Genomic DNA, 12,208 nt, shown 5'->3' on the forward strand with positions numbered 1-12,208 from the left:
AGCTCGTCAACATTTGTATAAGCTTTTCAATTAACATACTATTAGGTCTCTAGAAACACTTCTTCAGTGATACTTTGTGTCAAATCATGCTTCTGGCGTGAAAAAAAGGTACCGCTTATATTATTAATATGTTGATTTTCTGTAAATGTCCTTTTATAAAACCTGAATCACCGAGTTTTTTCCTACTCCAGGCAAAGATTGCCTCATCCGTAATTGGTTTAACTTTTCGGAATTTTCGGTTTTTTACTTCAACTTCGTATATGATGTTCTTTCTAACTATTTTGATTCGAGCGACACTGTTAGGTCTTTTGTAGACGAAACGCATGTCTTACGTACAAAGTTATAAGTCTTGTCTATTTTACGAGATTTTTCATGTTGTTAACTAACATTGATATCATCCGGTAAACTGAACATACTTATGCGGTTTATAGATATGTCCGTTAACATTTTAAATTTATATTCACATTCTAGGAACAGCAAAATAGGTTGATTGAGTTAATAACAAGACAAAGACTATGCGACCGACACATATAAACACGAAAAGAATTTTTTTTGACTGACCACACAATATTTTATGTTTGATATGCTATGTACACATGTCATTGTTGGTTTTGTTCCATAGTGTCGTTTCTGTATGTATCATCATGGGTAAATTTGTCAAATCGCTAATTTATATAAACATCATTTAAAGAGACACCAATTGTATTTTCATAGGGTTGGCATTGTTAGCCGTTGTTTTCGAAATGTGGATGGAATACTCATTGTCTAGCTGCAACCACGTAAATTAAACAACTAAATTAAAAAAGAATTAAAAAAAAAAATGTTGTATGTGACACCAGGATTTTTTCTATTCTAAAAAATACATATCAACCATGGACACAGAGTAGAATAAACGGATATTGTCTAGGAGGGTAACAGGTTTACACATTTATAAAGGTACGTAAAAATGGGTTATTTCAAGATGTAATGATACAAACAAATAGATTATAAACAATTGTATATGAATATTGAATAAAAGATATCTGTAAGCTAAACACTTTTCGAGATCTAACAAATTTAGCAAAAATAGAAATACAATTTTATAGAAAAACATGTTAATATTACACATAGATTAAAAAGATTAACTTTAAATCAATATTACTCGAAACATTGTAGTACGAATTTGATTTAAAAATGATATGTTATTTCCACGTAAATTTCTGTTTTATTAATATAAAACTTTGACCACTGAATTGGCTTTTTTAATGTTGATAGTCGAATCTCGAATATTATTTTTCTGGTTTGTTTTAGATGTAACACATGCACTGAAATGATTAAAAAAGATAAAAAAAAAAGTGATAATTTAATTATGAATTCTAGTTTGTATGTACCTAGTCAAACTAAACTGACTGATTTATACATGTAATAAAATGTCATGCTATTTAAGTTTTAAATGATGATGAAAGAATAATTATGTGCATATTTCAACAGAATACTTTCAAAAGATTTTGTTTATGGTCTTCAAACGATTTGGTAGTAGGATGCACATCGACAGAATATTGGTAAGTATTGTTTTTGAAAATATTTACGTTTAATCAGTATAGTCGTATGCTATGTAGTTTTACCGATTGTGTCCTTTTACCGATTGTGACATTTTGATTGAACGAGGATTCGCAAGGCGGGTGATGCATACATAGCAGGACACGCCTACCCTGTCGACGTACTCGGTCTCGATCCTTTTGGAGTTCGTGCGGAATCCTCTAAGTTTTTGTTTATTATCTTCATTTGTCTATTTTTAATCAATTATCGAGATCTGAACAGTATGATAAGTAACTAACTTTCGTTAATTTTTGTTTTAATTGTATTTTATATGATTTAACTTGAATCACGTGTATCTTCATTACTTCAGCACAAATTCATTCAAAATAACAATATCCCATCCAGTGGAGCTTAGATATGATCATCCTTGAACAACCTCTGAAGGTTGCATTCTTCTCTATTTACTAAATTCTGAAAAAGAGGAAAATATATAAACCAACTTATTGTATTGTTACAAACAAGACCGTTAGTTTTCTCATTTGAATTATTTAAAATTTTCATATTAGAGCCTTTTATAGCTATCTATAAAGTTTGGGTTTTCGAATTGTTGAAGGCAGTACAGTGACCTATAATTGCTTATATGCACGCCTTTTAAAATCTGGTTGATAGTTGTCTCATTGTCACACCACATCTCCTTAATTTTATGTTTGACAAATAATCTGTATATGTAACAAAACGTAAGAGAAAGTTAACATACCATACGAAAGTATCAAGCTAAAAATATATTTTTATTATAAACAATAACAATCTGTATGCTTTCATACTTATTTGTGCTTGTGTAAATATTACAAAATAAAATGATCTGCATTTGTTGAATGATGTTAATGAGACATAGTATGCTGGATATCATTATTTATCGGCAATTTGTACATTTTCCTTTTGAATCCTCTGCTTAATATTTTTCTATATCACGGAATGGACCTGATACTAAAAAAAAAATAGTGCAGCAACATCACATGTTCATGTCCATCCGCATCAATTTATCAATGAAATGCACGCGACTTCATTCTAAGAAGCGAACAACTATCACAACGTTTTGCACGCGTAAAAATAGTTCAACTAACTATTAAATTTCAGTTCATATTCTCTAACAAAAAGAACATGCAGTTAGGAAAAATTCCCGATAAAAAGAGTAACGGCATTTTTATTTTTTGAGAATGACTTTATCAGCTCGAATATCACCTCGCCCAAGCGGGCTCGCTTGATATTATTGCTTATAAAGTCAGTATCAAAAACAATATGCTATTATTGTATATTTATTAAGGTAAATTTCTGAATTTAGATAATTAACAACTACCTACCCAAATCTACCAGCTTTATACTAATAATAATATTAACAAGGCCGTGCTAAAGTATTAGTTCTTTTTGTATCAAACTAACAAACGTAAATTTTCAATTAAGTATGAAATAATACAAAAGAAAATTATTCAGTTCAATGATTATTTGGCCTCATTTATTGAATGGTTGTTACTTTAATATTTGAGGATAGAAAATATAGGAATATTCATTTACTTCTTCGTGGTTTCTTTTTTTTTCTTCTTTTTGTATTACGTTCTGGATTTTCAAAAAATGTTGCTCCAAACATCACTGAAGAGACATTTATTGTTGCGAAGCGCATCTGATGGAGTAAACTTGATACCGCCTTTGTTTTTCCGCACGATACAAATGTTTTTTCAGTTATCAGCTACCGATCAATTTGTGCATTTTTGGTCCTAATGAATGTTAATTCTAGACACGCTCCAGATGCACAAAAATACAACTTGTTATGTATTATCAGCTGTACTTCATTCTCATTTTAAATGTTAACGGTTTTTTTTCGTGTAAGATATGATCATGTCTGCGATCAACATGGTCGTCAAAGCTTAAAATAGAATAAAGTGAGAAAAAAAAAACATCAGTCAGCTTCGTTAATAAGTTATAGCCTTTGAATGACGATTTTACTCTTATATTTTTTTTCTAACTTTTATCTTGAAAATTGTTCTAGATATCGGGAATACTTGATCAGAATTACAAGATCTATAAATAAATTATTATAGCCGAAATTGTCAGTAAAACTCATTACAAGAGGTTTTACCCTGGAATGACTATTTTTTCCAGTTTTATTAGCTTTTGACTATAATCTTGAAAATTAATATAGACAGAGAAAATGTTTATGTCAGTCGACTCCTTTTATGACTTTTTGACTTCAGAGTATGTTTTATATATTTTTTTTCCTTTTGGAAAGAGGCTTGTAGATAGAGAGAAATTGTAAGCAGCAAAATGAACAACAACAATAAAAAAAAAGATCTAGACATAGGTCAAACAGCTGAAATTGTCACATGACTCCTTATAGAAGATGTGCATTAATCAGGGTTTCCCCATGGTCAATTTTTTTTCGCAACCTCTTTTGCCACTTTCAATTTTTTTTCGCTCACTTATTTTCAAATTTTCCAACAAAATAGATTTCTTTTTGCATCGAAGTTGTCTCGTGTTCATTTTCCCCTCATATTTCTTTCATATTCTTTGTTTTACTAATGGGCTCTTAATTAAATTAATAGTTTTTAATTATCTGCTTGTATAAATACATTTAAAGTACATTTTATGGGCAATAATTCATCATATATGACGTCTTAAACCACAAACTGGTGAAAGGTGTTTAAAGTAAAGTAACATGAATAAAAAATGTAGTAGACCGAATAAAATTACGAAGTTGAAGAGCATTGCTACAGAAATCATCATGAGATGAAACAATGATTCTGTATAAAGTATATTTCTCAGCTAAGCTTTGATAATAATGTGTCTGCTGAACCCCCTTTCACATTCAACAGGTGGTGCATGTACTGTAAATAACTATTCTGCTATTTTAAATTCAAACGGATTAACTTCCTGTGTAAGTGCATTTTGACATACATTATTTATATTACATATATATAACAATGTGTATAAGCTGTTTTCGCATGTAAAAATGTTACCTTTTTGTCTAAAATTTTGTCACTATCAACATTATTTACATTACATTCAGACAATTTATTTACAATGTCAGCTGATCGGATTTCATTTCTATAAATTTATCGGATATCGGACCCCGTTTTGTTGACGGGCTCTGAATGAAATCAAAGACTTTTCTTATCTTTGTTGGCATTTCTTTTAAAAAAAAATTTTTTTTCTGGCCCATCATTAAAATATAAAGTTTCAACGTAAAAAGAAGCGCTGAAACGATTGTTAAGTATCCACCACTTCTAAACAATAATCTTTATAAAAGTTGTAAAAACAACGCACTTATGTGACATATGAAACAATTCGACCACACAATTTATATTTAACACCTTTTATTGATTTGTTTATTGCCGATAGCTATCAAATACTGATACTTTTTAACAATCAGCTGATTATTGATTTTCTGTCAAAATTGTATCACGAGTCAAAGTAAAAAAACGAGTGTTAACTGATAAGCGAATAAGCCAGATAAGTCCTGATAAATAAACATGATGGACGAAATTTAACCGTTTTTAAAAGAGGGATTAAAGATACCAGAGGGACAGTCAAATTCATAGATCGAAAACAAACTGACAATGCCATGGCCAAAAATAAAAAGACAAACAGACAAATAATAGTACAGATGACACAACATAGAAAACTAAAGACTAAGCAACACGAACCCCACCAAAAACTGGGGGTGATCTCATGTGCTCTGGAAGGGTAAGCAGATCCTGCTCCACATGTGGCACCCGTCGTGTTGCTTATGTTATTACAAATCCGGTAAATAGTCTAACTCGGTAGGTCACATTCGTGAAAATTCTTTCGCCAAAGTTTTTCGAAAATGATGATTTTTTTCGCCCTAATGTCTTTTTCTCGCAAAAGCGGATACCCTTGCATGAATGATGTTTTCCTCCCAATTTTGCATTTTGGGCGAAAGCTATAATAGAAAATAAGGAAATTCAATATCTATAAATAAGTCCACCTCGCCGAAATTCAGTCAACTCTTCAAAGAAATGTAGCCCTTAATGACAATTGGTACTGATTAGTTGCCCTTTTTTTTAGAAATAAAAATATATAGAAAACTGTAAACTGAAGAAAAAGAGAGGCGAAAGATACCAAAGGGACATTCAAACTCATAAGTTTAAAAAACTGAAACCGCCATATCTAAAAAAGCAAAGGACAACAGACAAACAATAGTACACAAGAAATGATCAGCAACACTAAAAGAGAGATTTTAGTCATCAACTATATTCTTATATATACTGTTTGACAGTGGCCACTGTTGAAGGTGCACAATAACACTGGCATGTGACGCATGCTCTTTTGAGGATCTAGTTAAACATGTATACCTGATTTGCAGTTCAATCGTTACAAAACAATTGACACTCGAATGGATATTTGTTTTCGAATTTATCATTTTGGATGCCAGATTTCAAGATTTAAATTGCAAATTTCAAACTTCACATTCTTAACTTACAATATTAATGATTAACTAAAGGTTTTTATTACATGTATTACATATGCCATTATGAATTTTACACTTACAAAGATCATTTAAAAAAAAAAAAAAAAAAAAAAAGAAAACCTTGAACTGATATTCACGAGTATCTGAGTAATGAATATATGAAAGTCTTCGATGTGTAATTCCAATTGATTGACCGACACGCTGTGTTGGTGTCTAATCTAAGCAGTGACATTTGTTTGCGGTCTTATATTTGGGAATACCAGTATAGTCGTATGGTCAGTAATTCTATCGATTATAGTCTATTCCCAATTATGAAATTTTGACTGAATACGGATATGCATGGCTGGAAAAGCTATTCATAGCTTATGTTACCTTGATTTGTCTCTTCTTCGTCTATTCACGAGATTTGAACATCGGTAAACTAATGTCGCCTTAATTAATTATAATGTTAAGGCTCATTATCTATTTTACATGTAACACTGTTTTTTTTTAAAAGAGTCAAATTCTGAATGCATTATTGTTACTAAGCCTATTTAAAAAAATGTGTACTGATTAAAAGTTTATAAATATAATAACAAAATACAATAAAAAACAATTCCCTTTTCAATTAGCTTTACAATTTTTTATTTTTTATTTTATTCATTAAAATTGCTTTATTTATTTATAGGTCTGTCTATTATTGACTGTGTTACTGGTTGCTATCCTCCCAAACATTAGGGCAGAGATTTCAAGTTTTAAAATAAATTCCACTGATCACAAAACAGACTGTTTTGAAAGAGGCATCAATAAAATATGTTTCAAAAAATTTCTACAGCCGATAGCTGAGACGCTGAATGATACAAGTTCCTCAAATTTCCTAAATGCATTATTGCGAAAGATAAACAGTGAGTCGGTTACAGCTGCTAAATCTCGACATAGACGAAAGGCGGTAAAAGTACTAGTCAGACGAGAAGTTAGAGCAGATTCATACGAAACCAACTTTCTACGTTATGCACTTGCAGTACGGAGGCTAAAAAATCATTTTGTAAGTATTATTGTAGTTCGACACAGACTTGCGTCCCCCTCTGTAGCAATACGAAAAATAGACGATGTAGAGGAGACTATAATTAGACCGCAATATATAAAAACCCAAAACGACCTTAAAAGCAAAAGAACTGCCTATATTTATTTATAAAGATATATGATAAAATGGGCCCAATGAATGATAATCAATGATATGATTTCCTTCGATCGACCGAGAGAGAGGTCAACATTGAACTTCACATTTATATCAAAATTCATACTTTAATAAATTATATCATTTTGTTAGTAAACATATAGAAGTCGAAATAACTTTTCAATCAATTGACTACTAACCTCATTTGTATATTGTTTTCTAATGATGAAAAGAGAGTATAAATAAAAGAATAAGAAGATATGGTATAATTCACAATGAGACAACTCTCCACCAGACCCAAATGACATAGAAGTTAACAATTATAGGTCACCATACGTCCTTCAACAATGAGCAAAACTCATACCGCAGAGTAAGCGATAAAAGGCATCGAAATGACAAATGTAAAGCAATTCAAACGGGAAAACTAACGGCATGATTTATGTACAAAATAATAAACGAAAAACTAATGTGATATACAGCAACAAACGACAACCACTGAATTATAGGTTCCTGACTTGGGACAGGTACATACATAATGTTGCGGGGTTAAACATGTCTGCTGGCGCTAAACCTTCCCTCTAACTTGGAACAGTAGTGTAACAGTACGACGTACGAACAAAGTATATATATAGTCCCAATATCTCCATATAGTCATAATCATGAGAACACATATTTTTATTAATACATGCCACTTGACAAATTGCATATATCATAGTTGTTCCTACTGTTGACGTCAATACATGTATATAGGATTGAAAGTTCCAAACAGTCAATTATGTCTAAGGACTATTAATTGTATATGTCAATATCTTATGGATAACTTTGGAAAGTACATGTATGTCTTAATGTCTTTAAATCAATGAAAAAAAGTTTATGTTTACTATGAAATATCATGTCAGAATCATATTACAGTTGATTCATTATTATTCTATGGGTACTTGAGTTTTTTGTGGGTTTTTTGGGTTCAAGGGTCAATCAATAATCTTAAGTGTTCAAATAAATAAAAATGTACTATCCATGCTATAGTCAAAGGAGAGTTTTCTATGTAGAACGTTTTGTTCATACAACAAAATCTATACAATTGAAGCCATTCCATGTAAGTATCATTTTTTCCTCAAACCATAAAAATAGGTACCCAAATAAAATAAATGAATCCTTAGTAATTTTTTAACAGGGAATAGAAAATATTGATCTGCTGCCTTCAAATTATATATAATTATAAACTTATATTGACAATTTTTTAATATATATATATATATATATAAATAAGAGAGAGAAAAAAGTTAAGGAAAACCCTTTGCACAAGAAGGTTTTAACTTTCTGAGAGTGAACAGGAATTTTGTGGATTTCCTTTTGCACTGATGCATGTATTTGCATATATGTATTAAATATAACACTATAAATCCAACACAATACTAAAATTATTCAATTATTTCTAAATTGTTTTATCTATAAACATGATCTCATCTGATCGATACAAAGCTCAAAGCAAACATGAAGCGTTTTTTTTTTTTTTTTAAATTGATACCTCTAATGTTTCAAAGAAAATCATTAAAATAATAATTGAGAAAGAAAATTGTTTGAACCTGGACAGACAATTACAAGATTTACTTGATTCTGATTTAAAAGAGGTAAATATATTGGGTATATATTAATATTTTAAAAATGGAAACTACAATGATACTACCTTCTGACCTGTTTGGTTTTGCATCTGCACACGTAAAACATTTTCAACTTTTTAAAAATTGTTTCCCTTTTATACCAGTTATCAATCGTAGTTTATCATTCGACAAGTTTTAATTGAAACTTGTTTTAAAAAAAGGTATACATATTAAAAAACACCCTGTATCAAACAGATTTCAGTACGCATGACAAGCTAGGTAGAATACTCTTTAAGAGGTACGCATAATAACCAAACGTTTAAACATTATTATCTCCTTTCAAAATTTATGATACATTTTAAATGTATTGATCTTTTGAATGAGGAACATTGGTCAATTATTCCCCTTTAATGATAACACAGGTGGCAGTGCTGTAGATCAGGTCCAACACGCACAGAATCTCTTATCTATAACCTATATATTTAGCATTACAGTGTGTTGATTACTTGTTTACAAGTTAAAATAATAAGTTTTTATTCACTAAAATGCCATTTTGTTGTGTACCTGCATGTTCTAATAGAGGTGGATAGACATGTGTTTCCATATTAAAAATGGGAAGTTAAAAAATGAAATGGGCAATTGCAATAAAACGAAATCAAAAGGATAAAACCCACAAAGAATGGACACCTAACAAAAGAAGTGTAGTTTTCTATGATCTTTTTTTTCATGAGTGATAAAACATCAATAACAAGTTTTGGTGAATGAAAAGTATTCATATTCCAAAACATTATAATTAAATAAATATGATCTGCATGTTTTAAATATTTTTCTAAAAAAAAAAGTTAAAACATCTTTCATTTCAGCTACACATTTTTAATTTCTTTGATATTAACTTCTGATCTTAAATATGTACACAAAAAAATCACATGCTTGTTTTCTAGATCAAAACATTTTTCATTGTAGTTGAAAGTATAATGATGTTTTTTGGCTCAACACTTACTCCCCATTTACCTCAGACAAGTAAGGAACAGATTAAGGTGTGAACAAGTCATTTTGGAATGTATATGGGCATTTGATTACTGATACTATATTGTTTTCTGTTAATTCACCTGGAGAAGCAAATGTTGTGATCAAGTTTTCTCTGTCCTCAAGTCCTTGAAAAAAACAAACTGTCATACCAAAACGAACTGCATTTATACATGTTTACTATGAGCTGTTGTGACTATACCAGCAGCACAGTCACAATTGGACACAATAATAAAGAGGTCTCTATTTTTAGCAAAACATCAACTTTGTATGAGATTTTATTTTTCACTTAAGTATAACACTTTGAATTGACAAACAATAAGTCATTTTCGATTCCCAGTCGCAAGTATTTCAGGTATATTGTTGTACAACTGCTAAACTGTAGTACCTTGTATTTTTTGCTTTCGGTCCAGATTTACCTCTGTTGGTTTTGATGTAAAATGTACAAAGTCAAGTCCAAATTTTGCTTTCTGTCAAATATTCTTAACTAAGAGTCCTGAGAGATATTTTTTTTTATAGTTTTTTTGTTGAAAAACCCATCAATTTTTTATAAAGCTAGATTTGGTTTATAATTTGTCATATAGATGTATATAGTTTTAATTCTAATTACAAAGTCTAATTAATTAATACATTTATGAAATTAATTCCAATGAAAACCAAAACGAAAAATTCATTATAATTTGAATATTTTTGTAAATAAATTTAATTAAATATTCAGTAATGAATACATGTTTCTAAAAACTTCTCTATATTCCATTAGTTTTTAATGAAGAAAGACATGATAATAATGAATTTATATTTATATTTATAAATATATTTTAAACCTATCCTTCAATCAACTCTCTTAATTGTCTTCTTGTTACATCTGCACCTCTTAATTTCAATTGTTTTTCTTAGTTCAGGCAGTGTTCAATTACAAAACTTTTGACATTATATTGTATCATTTAAACATTTGAAATAGTTATAAATATAAAAATTAAAACAAAACATCTTTATTAAGACTAAATTATCAGCATACACATGTATGTGTATCATGCCAATGAATGCATGCTGACTTCCTTATCATACAAACAGATGTTGTTGGACCTGATCTACCACAGCGCCACCTGTAATTAAGTGGGGATAATCTTCACCAATGTTCCTCATTGAAGCTGTCTTAATTTCCTTCTCTTCTATTTTTTTTTTATTTTGTCTGATTATTAAAGCATTTTTACTTAAATGATAAAATTCTATTTCGAATTAAGTAAAATTTTGGATGTTTTCCAAGGGGATTTATATAATGTATCAAGGATTTGTATAGTCACTATACAAATCCTTGAATTGCTGAAGAAAAAGTGATCTTTATTTATTCATTTAAATCTGAAAAAAAGTAATAGAAATAAAAAATGTCATTTGAAAATTAACCTCTTTACTTAATCAAAAATGCTCATTTTTATACCTCTCCAGACAAATCTAGAACAAATCCCAAAGAAATACAACGCTTCATAATTCTGTCGATACTTTCACAAATGATAAACAAATCTTTTAGCTTGATTGATATTTCCCCACATTGCAATGTTTGTTAACACAGTAGATTTAACACTACGTATGATGTCATTCAAGGAATTTATATGACTTAAGTATGACGTGAAATACCTACCTGAATAATGGGAGATGGACATTTTCACACTGACTTGGACTTCTTTTGTCTAGATTTTATAATTCTTAAAAAAAAACACTTTTAAAACTAATTTTGGCATATGGCAAAATGTTAAGTACTTTGCTAATTTGCTACATGTAAGTGTCCATACTGCTTTATCGGGACACAGCCATTTCAATACGATTATACATGACCTAAAATAAATATGCAAATATTCCAATTCCTAATTTGCATCAACAATTTGTCCGCATATCGTTGAATTCTATATATTATTTTCTTTTGGCTCGTGTACAAATTAACACTGTCTGTTTTGAAAATTGGAAACGTAACCGCAATTTAATTGCTGTATTAAATAGCGAAAATTAGAAAAAATAGCAAGATTCAAAATAGAAATAAATATACAAAAAGATATTTTTCATGATTTGTCTACATTTATGGATTCACATTGCAGGTTGAAATTTTAGAGTAAACATTAATTTTGTCTCACCTGTTTTTTTTCTTGTTTTCAGACAAATTCTTTAAACCAATGATTGCATCCTTTTCATCCCGTCAATAGTCAAATTTTGAGCATATTTTCTTAAACTTAAAAATACAACACATAATTGTAAATATCCGCATAGGAAGTTATCAAAGACGCTTTATTTTTAGACGTGTGTGCTATTTATGAAATGCACTATCAACTACAAAAATCTGAGTCTTTGTCAATTTACTATCAACAACAAAAACGTTTTTGTTGGCGTCTTCGACAAATTTACTACCAACTACAACACCTCTCTTGTTGGCGC

General features: G+C 29.8%; 1 protein-coding gene across 4 annotated transcripts in view; it reads left to right on the forward strand.

Annotated features, from left to right (window-relative positions):
• The first annotated feature begins 1,462 nt into the window (after window positions 1-1,462).
• The window catches only part of LOC127703090 (tyrosinase-like protein 1), a 186,036-nt gene continuing 175,290 nt past the window's right edge, over window positions 1,463-12,208 (forward strand). For all 4 annotated transcript variants that reach the window (XM_052207511.1, XM_052207513.1, XM_052207510.1 and 1 more), the window contains exons 1-2: window positions 1,463-1,541; window positions 6,669-7,025. In XM_052207511.1, the coding sequence (XP_052063471.1) occupies window positions 1,494-1,541; window positions 6,669-7,025 (405 nt within the window). In that variant the 5' untranslated portion in view covers window positions 1,463-1,493. The remainder of the gene's footprint in view (window positions 1,542-6,668; window positions 7,026-12,208) is intronic.

This window comes from Mytilus californianus, unplaced genomic scaffold (assembly GCF_021869535.1).
Source record: "Mytilus californianus isolate M0D057914Y unplaced genomic scaffold, xbMytCali1.0.p SCAF_5, whole genome shotgun sequence".
Taxonomy (NCBI): domain Eukaryota; kingdom Metazoa; phylum Mollusca; class Bivalvia; order Mytilida; family Mytilidae; genus Mytilus; species Mytilus californianus.